General features: G+C 43.8%; 2 protein-coding genes across 2 annotated transcripts in view; both read left to right on the plus strand.

Annotated features, from left to right (window-relative positions):
* LOC132455995 (E3 ubiquitin-protein ligase RNF180-like) overlaps nucleotides 1-5,799 on the plus strand; it is a 10,411-nt gene extending 4,612 nt beyond the window's left edge. Inside the window, exons 6-8 of the mRNA XM_060050116.1 lie at nucleotides 1,198-1,411; nucleotides 1,898-2,023; nucleotides 2,827-5,799. Coding sequence (XP_059906099.1) covers nucleotides 1,198-1,411; nucleotides 1,898-2,023; nucleotides 2,827-3,023 — 537 coding nt within the window. The 3' untranslated portion in view covers nucleotides 3,024-5,799. The remainder of the gene's footprint in view (nucleotides 1-1,197; nucleotides 1,412-1,897; nucleotides 2,024-2,826) is intronic.
* Nucleotides 5,800-6,536: 737 nt separating this feature from the next.
* On the plus strand, nucleotides 6,537-12,611 carry LOC132455999 (regulator of G-protein signaling 7-binding protein B-like). The gene is made up of 6 exons (XM_060050122.1): nucleotides 6,537-6,934; nucleotides 7,332-7,504; nucleotides 7,798-7,928; nucleotides 9,318-9,462; nucleotides 9,803-9,873; nucleotides 10,387-12,611. The coding sequence occupies exons 1-6, from the start codon at nucleotides 6,764-6,766 to the stop codon at nucleotides 10,476-10,478; spliced, it is 783 nt and encodes a 260-aa protein (XP_059906105.1). The 5' UTR covers nucleotides 6,537-6,763; the 3' UTR covers nucleotides 10,479-12,611.
* Nucleotides 12,612-12,939: the final 328 nt, after the last annotated feature.

Genomic DNA, 12,939 nt, shown 5'->3' on the forward strand with positions numbered 1-12,939 from the left:
CTGATTTTAAGATTGTATATTGATTGTATTATTTGTATAGGCCTAATTTATGGCTATGGATACCCTTAATTATATAATTATAGTCTACTGCTGTGATTTCCCTCAATAATTTTAGCGCTCATTTTTATTTTTGTTAAATAGACTGCGATAACACCAACACGAGTGAGAGTGCTTGCCATCGCGTATCTGTATTTGCGCAATCGCCAGAGATGGCAGAGACGCAGGGCATCCTGCTGGACAAGGCAGTTTTTGGCCAAGCGCTTGGGGTTTGGCTGTCCGTAAATAAATTCATTCAAATAAAGTCAGTACGTAAAACACTAGCGACCCCTTCCGTAAGTTTACGGAAGCACGGATACGAAAAACATACGTGTGTGGAAACGAGGCGATAGAGTGTGTGCATTGAACGATTTAAAATTAACTCCCAATACCCCCAGTAGACGATTAAAACCATTAAAGTGGATACTACTTCAAAAGCAAAGCAACTGGAAGCTTGTTGATTGGTCAAATATTTTGTTGCGATGGAGCCAATCAAAGAGTCTTTGGTTCAGTATAACAGCTGTGTTTTTCAGCCTTGACACTTGACCGAACGCTCATCAGACGCAACTCTGGGTGTGACATAGATACCTCACTTTCTAAAGACACTGTGGTATAGGTTATATCACAGGTTATAGAGGTTTTAGACCCGTAAATAACTAGACACAAAGCAACTGAACTGGGATCATCCCTGACTAAAATAGTAGCAGTAATAACGCTAGATTAGTCCCTTAATTACCTACGGCAAATAGATGTTTGAACACATTTTTCTAGTCCTTATCTGCACCACTTTCTCTGCTGGTTTTACTTCCTCCATCGGAATATGTTGATGTGCCTTGGAACCTTTAGTCAAGTTAAACAAGACCTTGAAATCAAACTCAAACAAATACTGAATCAATTCAAATATTAAAACAGAAAAATGTGTGTCTACACACAATGAGAGTGTGTATTTTAATGATTTGGGGTCTACGCATGCCTGCGTGTTTGTGTGTGTGTGTGTGTGTGTGTGCGCTCATCTGCCCGTGCATTCTCATGTGTTTGCGCGTGCGTGCATGCTGATGTGTGCGTGTGCCGATGCGCGCGTGTGCGTGTGCGTGCGTGCTGATGTGTGTGCGTGTGTGCGCGTGTGTGTGCGTGTGTGTGCGTGTGTGCGCGTGTCTCCAGAGTCTGGGCGGCCTGCTGACGGACAGCGAGGAGGAGGACCGCGAGGGCTTCACGTGCGCCGTGTGCCTGGACCTCTACTACTGCCCCTACAGCTGCCACCCCTGCGGACACGTCTTCTGCGAGCCCTGCCTGCGCACGCTGGCGCGCAGCCGGCCCGGCCACACCCCCTGCCCCCTGTGCCGCACCCCCATCTCACACACGCTCTTCCAGAAAGGTGAGGCCCCCGTCCTGGTCATGTGACCTCAGGTGCTGTTGGGCTGCGCAGACTGGTCCAGAGGGTCCGTGCCCCCCCCAGAGAGAGGGGGGGGCACGGGACCTGTCGGATTGGGGTTACTTGTGGGGTTTTCTTTATTTATGTTGTTGAATTTCATTTCGAATAAGTTGTGAGACAGGTGAGGTAGGTGTCATATTCCAAGTACAACACAGTTATTATTATCAAATCTAGATTTACTTTATGTCTTTAAGTAAGAATATACTGAAATCTCCAAACAAATAAACAATTCTTTGTTTGGAGATTGTGAACAACTTATTGACGTCATCTGTCATCGTGTTAAAATTCCTACTACTCAGGTTGGTTTATTTATTTGATTTGATTTATATAAATAATATAACGCATGTAGAAGAAGTCTAAAAAATATACTTCCACAATGAATCAAATCCAAACTGTAACACCAAACTAAAATCGAACGCCTGTCCCCAGAGCTCAACGAGACCACGGAGAGCTTCTTCCCCAAGGTGTTCAACGCCCGCAAGAACAATTTCCAGAGAGCGCCTTGCTCAAGGTGGCCACTGCCCAGCGGACCCAAGCGCTTCCACATCTTCTGGGGTGAGCAGTTCAGTGAGAGACACACACACACACACACACACACACACACACACACACACACACACACACACACACACACACACACACACACACACACACACACACACACACACACACACACACACACACGTACACATATCTCTTCATCTGCCCACGGGCTTCCATGATGGAGCAAACTCCAGGCTGAAGGGTTTATCTGGGGAGAGACGGTCCAGGCTGATATGGAGGAGAAGGGAGCGTGAAGGAAAAGCATTACCACCCTCTCACACGTGTATGTTTACGCCCTGGAATTATCGCTCGTTTTATGAGCTAGTTCATGGTATTGCCCTTTCTTTACCTTCTCCTCACACAATCTGTTCATCTTGCAGAGACGGAAAGTTTACAATGTACTGAGAAAAGAAAACTGACAAGACAATATTTTTTTTTATTAATTAGGAAATGCCAGGCTGCCTAAGGGAGAAGTTCATTGCTAAAATTTAAAGCTACTGTAGGAAACATTTGAGATCAGCAAAAGAAGAAGGAATAAGAAAGTAAGATTTAGACCATAAACAACACCGTAAATGCCCCCATCATCCCCACGTCTCTCACCATGACCGGCAGGATGGATTCTCTAACCGTCGGGAGCGATCTAAAATCGAAATGGTCTCATACAGAGGCTGGGGCGCAGTCAACCAGATACAGATCTTCTCACAATGCATTTCACAAAAAAAAAATGTAAATGCTGAAAACATTCAGTAAACCCGCTTTTATTTTGAAAGTCCCTGCTTTGCTAAGTTTCTCCTACATGTCCATTGCGGCTTTAGGCTACCAGAGGCAGCCAGCAGAGCCCGGCCGGCGGTGGCCCCTAGGTCCTGCGGGCTTCACGCTGGACGCCCTGGACCTGGCGGACATGCGCGGCTGGCTCTTCGACGTGGACCTGGTCATCATCTACATCCACTCGGTCAACTGGATCCTGGCCTTCCTGCTGCTCTGCTTCCTGCTCTACTTCTTCTTCTCCTGAAGAACTCGCCCCCTGGTGACCCCGGCGGTTCCAATCGGACCGGTGGACTTTCTTTCCCTCTTTCTCTGTCTCTGTTTTAGAGGTTGTGGGGGTCAGGCACTGTTGCCTCGTCGATCTGGTGTTGTTGTTTTAGATGTTTTGAGCACCTGCCTTTTCACTTTGGGCTTCAATCACTTTTGAAGCTTTTGAAATCCTTTGCCGGAACCCGCGGGGGGGGGGGATTAGAGTGGTGGCTGATGCTCAAATATTAGCAGGGAACCGATCGGTCCCCTTTGTAGCGGAAGGGTTATACTTCTTTGCCGGCACGTTGGCCAAAGATCCACCGGAAGACTCGTAGACTTGGACCCGCCCCTTTTTATTCTGAACAGTTGTGCATCCTCCCGTAGCTTAGCGACGCATTGCACTTCTCTAAAAAGAAACGCGCTGACGGATGAGCTGGGAACGGACATTGGAGGACAAAGTTGGTTAGTTCATGTACATTAGAGGTTGGCAGACTCTATGCTGCCCCAGTGTGTACATGTCAATGTGACAGGAAGGTGTGAATCACCTTTGCGAAGGTCTATTCTCTGCATTGTGTCATGGACATGGATTGATACGAACCAGGCGAGGACCCAAATGTGTAAGTCAGTGGTCAGGTCAGAAATCGCTTGCATGTCTGCATGTTTGGTTGCATCAGTGGTCACTTAAATCGACTGCAGGTAAGATTTAAGAGCTAGTATTAGTTAGAAATACCATAGCCATCCCTCAGCTATTAGTGAGTCGAATGCTCTGAGAATCTCAACATTAATTGAGAGAATTTAGATTTCAGACTACTCCTGGCTTATTTATGACCATTCTGGACATCTCTTCCATATTGATTTGGAGAATATGTCTTGCCTGTCAATCACAGGTCTTTGAATGAAACACTTATTAATGGCTGAGAAATGTAGGGTGGGGGCAGAGATGGGAGTGAGAAGGAGTGTTCAGTTTCAAATATTTCTCTCTTATGCTCTGTTCTGCTCTCGCTCTTGAACTCTTGAACCCTTGAATCTAACCATCAGAAGCTTTAAAGCAGGACTTTTTAAGAGTAAGAGAGGAATCCGACTGGCAAGAGCACTTTTTCTAGTGCTCTTTAACACCTGCCTGGTCTCACAAATCAGACTTTAGATTAACAATCTAGAGAGATTGTGAAACACACTACACTGATGGGCAGGTCATGTCAGGTTTTGTTCTCTATGGATTATGTCTTATTGTTTTTTGCAATGTGTCACTGCCCACCCCTATATGGATTACTTCCTGCATTACCCAGAAGGACGTCTGCCACCCATCTCTCTCTCGTGAGACTCAATGCCAAGGTGTTGCGGTCTTGATGTATAAGGCTAATACTCGGTTTAGAATGAAGTGCATCTTTGTGCTAAATAAGGGTTTTGTCTCCGTAGGGATATTGCAAAAAGTTGATTTGCTGGGGTTCTCAAGGGGCTGTTTTTTGTGGGCAAAACTGTTGATTTGGTGTTTGCCAATTTCTGACCACATTCTAAATAGATGTCGGTGTAGCACCTTAAGGGTGTCAAAATGCTTGTGCGTGGTTTGTCCTTATATTTCGCGCACATGCAATCCAACAATGTCGTAGAATTTTTTTCAATGTGTACATCTGCGCTACCGACGCCCCGTGGTGTCATTACACAAAGTGTACACTAGAGGGTGACTTATCGACGGTGAGACAGAACCCCAGAGTTGTTGCAGTTGTTGTTCTGATGGTGTTTAATGGAATACCTGATGATTATGGTTGATGCTACAGCAAGTGGACCTGCTCCCGTATGAATTTCCATTGTGCCTTCTGCAGCCATGCCACGCCCTCTACACATCACCAATGGAACATCAATATGGAAGTGTTTTCCTCTATCTTCATGGATTTTTCCTTTGAAGAACAGGAATATGCCTGCTAATTTGTTCTACTCTTTTTGGTTTTGGTTCTACATTGTAAATGTTTTTGATATTCCTGGCCCCATAATGGGTGGTCCAGAATAACCTAGGGGGAGCAGAAGACCCAGGTGGACGGCCCGTCACAGAACGGGTGTGGAGAACGTATAAATCACAACACTGAATCCTTCATGCCTTTGAGTTCTTGGTTCAAGACATTGCCAATCCCAGGCCTCCTTTTTTGAGTGATATTAACTGCCAGAGATGGGAGGGGTGGGCCTCCTTTACATTTTTGAACACGCCCACTTCAGAGGGGCGGAACTTTTGTCGAGAATATCAAGGAATATTCTAAAAGTAATCCAGTGATGTATCCAAACCATCAGCCAATTTACCACCATGCCCTACCTTACCTTATGGCACCGTACTGTACCTGACAATACCCTACCTTGCTTTACCCTTAACTCTTTATCTGGTTACCTCACCTTACCATATCTTAAAATATATTACCGTACCAGCCCATGCCTTACCTGTCCTCAGCTGTTGGCACATTTTGCATTATAGGCCTACGATTAATAAGAGGCTCATTAGCATTAGCAACGTAGCTTTACTTCATGTCATGTGGTAGTGCAAATACAGGGGCACACTGTTTTTTTTGTACAATAAAGTCAAAATTGCACATTATTGACAAAACATTTTAGTCAATCATCTTCTTAAAAATAATGCTATGGTTAAGCTTCTCTGTCTGGATAAAGGACAGTTGAGTAGAGTACAGATGTGTGGAGTTAGGTTCTTTATCTTGTTATTTTCATCACCACTTCACAGCAAATCAGGTGACTTATTTGGTTTTGGATTGTTGAAATAAACAGTTTCTACTGTCTTTTTTGTCTCATGAAGGGAAGACTTTCTTGCAAACACAAAATGTTAAACGCATTGTAATGAAATGATAACTATACTCAAGAATATTCGTAGAATATATCTTGGAAAAACCTGTCAACAAAACATTAATGTTTACAGTAGTTATACCTGTATGCATATGTCAACGGGCATTATAATATGAGTTTATCGATAAGAAAAAGGCTATAGGCCTAGACTTTGTTTATTCTGGTGTTGGACTACATAATTTCTAATAGGCCTACTAACAAACAATCCTTCAACTATACCAACTGTCTGACACTTATAAGCTATTGCAATTTTACATGCGGCTGCTTGTCCAAGTCCTGTAACCCCCTAAAAAGATCGTACAACCACATATTTTATTAATGGTTGTGCTGGTTTTATACGAAATTGTATCATTTGTATTACATATAGAGCAAACGGTGAGATCTAATTATCTTGAAGAATTGAATAGGGCTACCGCAACCATAGCATACATTTGTCACACCCTTTATGGGAACACGGCTCCTAAAACGGGTCTGGCCTATAGATCTATTTTTGACCACTGATTCTTCCAAATGGTTAATGAACTGTCAAAATATGACTAATTCTCTCTCTCTCTCTCTCTCGCTCTCTCGCTCTCTCTCTCTCTCTCTCTCTCTCTCTCTCTCTCTCTCTCTCTCTCTCTCTCTCTCTCTCTCTCTCTCTCTCTACCCCCCCCCCCCCCCCCCCGGCCTTCAGGGGAGGTGAAGGTGACTCTCTTCGCGGCAGAGAGAAGGAGATGCAGATCGGGCTGCTGCGGGAGCCCGTCCCAAAGTCGTCTTCGGCCGTCTTACTCTATACCATCGCTTCTTCTTCTGCTGCTGCTGCTGCTGCTCATTCAATTCCGTTATAATAACAACTGAAAGCAAAACGGTTCACGCTATTTACGGCGGATTGAGTTCAGAAGGGTGCGTGCGTGTGTATGCATGTGTTCTTCTGCACCGTATGGGCGTCAAAAACGCCCCAGATCTGCAGCGGCGGCAGCGAACATTTTGCAGAGCGGCAAGCCGTCGCTGTGCGAACTGGACGGGGGAGAGAGCGACGAGGCTCCGCTAGAAGCTCCTGGTGCTCCGGGGGCGGTGGAGGACAGCCGGATGGTGAGCTTGGCGACAGAAAACGGGCTGCAACTGTTTCGGCTATTATTTTGATGCACGATTATTTATTTATTTTTAGATCGTTTGCGTAGCTATCCAATGTTGCAGCCGACGTGATCGACCAGCAAAACAATCGCGGGATACGATCTGGTATAGCTATGCTACGCAATAGCATACGTGCAAATTGTTATGGTCCAATATCCATTGATCGAAAATGTCTGATCTGTTCAAACATATTTAGCCTTTGACGGTGCCTGCAATGTATAACTTAGTCACGATTAATGGTGCTTCAACCACAACAACAACAACAACATATCCCATTCCAACCATCGGTCACCGCTCCAGATGGTAGACCGTGGATATTGGATATCAAGAGGGGTCATGCTATTGTTTTAATCAGACGGTGCAGGAGTTCAACACGCTGGTGGCGCTGTACCGGGAGCAGGTCATCTCGGTCGGGGAGATATCCAGCGACTGTCCGTCCCTGCGGATCCAGATGCACCACACGCGCACCAAAGGGTGCTCCATGGCGCGCGCCGCCCACCACGACCTCGCTGTCATGTCTGGGTCAGGGTATGGATGGAAGATTAATTCATGGTTGACTTGAAACCCAAACTTTAAGAGCATTACACATACGGGCAATATTTTTTCGCAGGGTATGAAAAGTGGTTTGTTTGACCGTTGAAGTGTGCGAGTGTATCTCACCTCTCTCTCTCTCACATCTATCTCTCTATCTCTCTATCTATCTATCGATCTATCGATCTATCGATCTATCTATTTCTCCCTCGCGCTACCCAATGATGATGATGATGGTGGTTTTATGATGGTTTGATGATGATGGTGATGGTGGTGGTGGTGCTATGCAGGCCAGAGGACGGGGAGATCCAGCCTGAGATCTGCAGGCTCTTCATCCAGCTCCAGTGTTGCCTGGAGATGTTTGTTACGGAGATGCTGAAGTCCTTCTGCCTGCTTGGGGTCCTGAAGCTGCACCGGAGAGGTACACACACACACACACACACACACACACACACACACACACACACACACACACACACACACACACACACACACACACACACACACACACACACACACACACACACACACACACACACACACACACACGATGCATGCATATTCAGCTTACACACACACACACACACGATGCATGCATATTCAGCTTACACACACACACACACACACACACACACACACACACACACACACACACACAATGCATGCATATTCAGCGCACACACAAACACACACACACACACACACACACACACACACACACACACACACACTCAATGCATGCATATTCAGCTTACACACACACTCAATGCATGCATATTCAGCATACACACACACACACACACACACACACACACACACACACACACACACACACACACTCACGATGCATGCATATTCAGCTTACACACACACACACACACACACACACACACACACACACACACACACACACACACACACACACACACACACACACTCAATGCATGCATATTCAGCTTACACACACACACTCAATGCATGCATATTCAGCATACACACACACACACACACACACACACACACACACACACACACACACACACAATGCATGCATATTCAGCATGCACACACTTGATGCATTCACATTCAGCACACACACACACACACACACACACACACACACACACACACACACACACACACACACACACACACACCTTCAATGCATGCTATTCATCCTACAAACACACACATACTCAGGGGCCGTAGAGGAGTCGTCACGGAAACTAATTACATTAAGATTGTAATAAAGCGCACATGGGAACGTCAGTCGGTTAATTTGGGTGTTTTGGTGCGTCGGAGAGTGGAGGGATTTGGCGATATGCTGGCGCCCGACACCCAATGTCATTCTAACCCTCCAACCGTCGGTCAATGGCAAACAACGGTCTATGGTGCTGTGTGAGCAGCACTGTGGTTGAAGAACATGATATTCTTCAATGGGATTGTGACGTGTTGCGTTGTAAAAAGTGGTCCGTCATTCGCTGACGCGTCACACGGGACTGAGTGAGGGTTTAAACGGTGGCAGAGAGATTTCACCTTAAAGCGAGCGACGCTAAATGTGGCTCAAGTTGAGCGACATATTGTCTCCTGAACTCGTCCAGACGGCCTGCCCGCCACATTTACTGTAGTTGCAACCAGAAGCAACCTAGCAACAGAACACCGGCATTAGTTCTGATAGTCCTCGCTTAACCCTCGCTTGAGACCACTGACCCAACGCCTCACACTGCTTTACATCGTTTTGGTTTATAGGTTCTAGCCTAGCGGTTGCAACTAGGGAATGAGGTGTTTCTTTTGATTGTGCCCTGCATAGGAAAGGACATGTATGCAGAGGCCAGATTGGATTTCAAAGTGGATGAGAGCTCTGATGTCCCCATTCTGGATGACTCCTCCTCCTCACCACTCTTCAACCACCAGGACCCGTGGCTGGTGGGCACCGATATCGACAACATTGAGCGGTACGGACACACTTGGTTTGTTTGGGGCATTAGCATGGCGTAGCATTGTAGTGGTTGAACTCATGCTATGTTGATGAATACATATATCAAGGCAGGATTTTTTTTCAACATTTATATTGTACTTATAGGTGTATTTGAACATATATATATATATATATATATATATATATATATATATATATATATATTATAAAAAAATTGGGCTTAAACAAATTACGTATACTTCACATCTGACTTTCCAAGCAACATGTTGAAGTCATGTAATTTTTTATGTTTTAACCTCACTTATCTACAGCCAACTTTCTAGGTATTAATGTATTTATTCTTTTGATGTACTCAGTGACATGCGTGAGATGCGAAATCTTCTCAGCAAACTCAGGGATGCTATGCCATTACCGCTGAAAAACCAAGGTATGCCAGCCACTTTCAGGACTTCATCATGAAGAGTACAGCAGGATGAACAACTACATATACATGACATACACATACCATACATCTAGAGGTCATAGACAGCATTATAGGAATAAAAAAGCGGGTAGCATATCAAAAGACCTGCTAATGTTTTGCGGCTGGCCGAGAGCTAATTAGTTATATAGAAGTTTTTGGTTTGATCACTGAATATCCCATCCGTTAATGCAAGTTCGGTGTCCATGGAGATGGAATATCGGAATTACGATAAATTATGATGAATCAATGCTGACTTAAATGTCTGACCATTCACATACAACGTCCGCATTACTGTTTCATGCAGGGATTTTGGTTAAGCGACAGCATCTTGGCGTTGCAAGAAGTGCAGAAAATGAGTGTGGGGAGTTACCCTTTTTTTTCTCCGCTTTCACAGGAATTCTTACGATATCAGTGAGAAACATCACAAGTCAAGTCAATACTAGGTTATCCCACCATTGTGTCCTCTGTATCCCACAGATGACAGCAGTCTGCTGAATTTGACTCCACATCCACTGGTGGCACAGAGAAAGAGGCGTTTCTCGGGCCTCTGTTGCGTGGTGTCTGGCTAGCTAGAACCCTGGGATCCACTCTCCTGCGGCCCCAAAGAAGGTCTTCACAGTGTTATTTTCTGTCTTTGTTCATTCATTTATTAATTCCTACATTCATTGGAGCCTCTAGGCCAGAAATCTTCCTGACTCGCACTCACATGGCCACAAAACGTCTTCACAATTATATAACTTGATTCATTGGTTCATTCATGTTATTTCAGTATTAGTCCAGCAGTATTTGCCATGTTTCTGTGTTCTCCATACTTCTGTTATATTGTCATGTCAGTGTAGGTCCCATTGCGGTTGAATTATATATAACACATTCTCCTATATGCTGAAACCATGCAAAACTCTCATAGAATCAACACCTTGCTATTTCTGTATAAGTGAAATATCATTGAAAATTGTACATCGTGTATGTAGGAGCCATATTTAGTTGTTTTTTTTTACCATTGCAGAAAAATCCATATTTTCCCGCAAGGGGGTGTTGTTGGCCCACATGGATTTCAAGTATTGAACATTGAGTATTTGTGTGATCAGGAACAGGTTGGTCAGGCATTAAAACCCTTAATTTATCCTGGATTCATACATTTTGTTTTGTTTAATTTATGAAGATCTAATTGTCATGGGCCTATTGTCTCAAATAAAAAGCAGGAAACAAAGCCAGCGCATGGAACCTGTCTATAGCCTATCTCAGCCAGCACAAAGGGTTAATGGAAACCTCTATATAGGATATATATATGTGTGCAATACTTATGCCAAATGAGTTTATTGCTGGCTTTGTCTAAATGTTGGCTTTTTCGACATGATTCTAAATGGATCAGATTTGCAGCTCTGTCTCTTTAGTCTTCCATCACGTTCTCCATCACAAAGGCTTTTAAATTATTATTTTTTTGAATAAAGCTTCCATGATAATGACAACAACAACAACAATGATATCTATACCATGATCATAAATCCAATTATAATGATACTTTTTAAGCTAGGGTAGGCAATTTATAAGCTATTTTGAAAGTACAGCATCCAACCGAAAAATCCCACCCCTCCCTTCTGGCCTTCCTCGAAAGCCACTCCCCCAAAACACATGACTAGCTCGCTAAATTTAGTAAAGTTCCGCCTAGCCTTGTGAAAGACTCCGGTCATGCACAGAGCAGAATAAAAGTATTGGACAAGCGTATTTTAGGCCTGCGACAGACAAAGATATTTTCAAGAATTGTAACAAAAATATCTAAAATAAGGCCCCGTCCACACTAACCCGGTTAAATATAAAAACGCACCTTCACATGAAAACGATCTCCGTCCACACTATCGTTTTCATAGCGTTTTCGGAATGTTTTGCATCCACGTTCCACACTGAAATGATTTTGATAAACAGTTGTTGTCATGGTTACGCGACTCCCGCCACGCCTCTCTGTTTATATTACAGGCGCGCAATCAGCTGATAGTTGCAGTTGATCAGCTGGCTAATCATTTTCACTTACAAGCAAAAACATGGCTCAAACCAAAAGTAGAAGTACGGTTTGAACTGGCGTCTTGGCGTTTTTTTTTCCCATCGCTTAAGCACAGCAAGTACAGCGCTCGCCTTCGGCGTTGGACTAACAAATATGTTTGAGACAATGTGTCGAGTTGTAACTTGAGATACAAAAGTACATTGTACAGAGAAATCATCATTTCCATTTCACCTGCCATTTTTTTGATGAGCGTCTCGGTCTCGAGCGCAAGCTTGTGGCAGCGTCATGGCAGTGTCATGGCAACCAAATGTCATTGTTTCAGTAAGCCTCCGTCTACCCTGACCACACTACAACGCAAACCCAGCGTTTTCTAATTTATCCACCTCAGCGATCATTTTTGAAAAGCATCGTTTTCAGTGTCGGAATTCGCCGTTATAGAGTGGACGGAAGGGCTAAACGGATAAACATGTATGCGTTTTTAGATTTACCCGGGTTAGTGTGCACAGGGCCTAAATAGTCTACTCTAGCTTTAAGTAGGATGCAGATTTGTTTGAATTATATAGCTAGCCCCACCACTGTGAACATATTTGTGTTTGTTGATATCCTAGCGCATTCCACCACGATAAGCATTTGGCTCATCTTCTATCTTCAGATTGTATTAAAATAACATGACTATTTATTAAAAAACCTTTTTTTCACAGAATGTAATTAGTGTGTGTTTGTTACACTGTTAATCTCTGTGCATGTCTTCATAAGTTGAACAGCGTTAGCATGCATTATGTAAGCATTTTACTGCAGAATTAATTTTAGCGTTTTATTCTTTGGACATCCTCAAACTGACGTCTGCAATAAATATATATATTTTATTTTTTTTGTACAAAAGTGATGCGAAAAAGTCTTCAGAGAAAACACCAAACAGGCTTACATTAGATTGTTAAGTCAATAAAGCTTTGTTATTCATCATCAAAATTACTGCTCGGTAAGACAAAGGAAGTAAATAATAATTGTAGTATGCATACATTTAGTAAAAC

Source organism: Gadus macrocephalus, chromosome 4, assembly GCF_031168955.1.
Source record: "Gadus macrocephalus chromosome 4, ASM3116895v1".
NCBI lineage: Eukaryota > Metazoa > Chordata > Actinopteri > Gadiformes > Gadidae > Gadus > Gadus macrocephalus.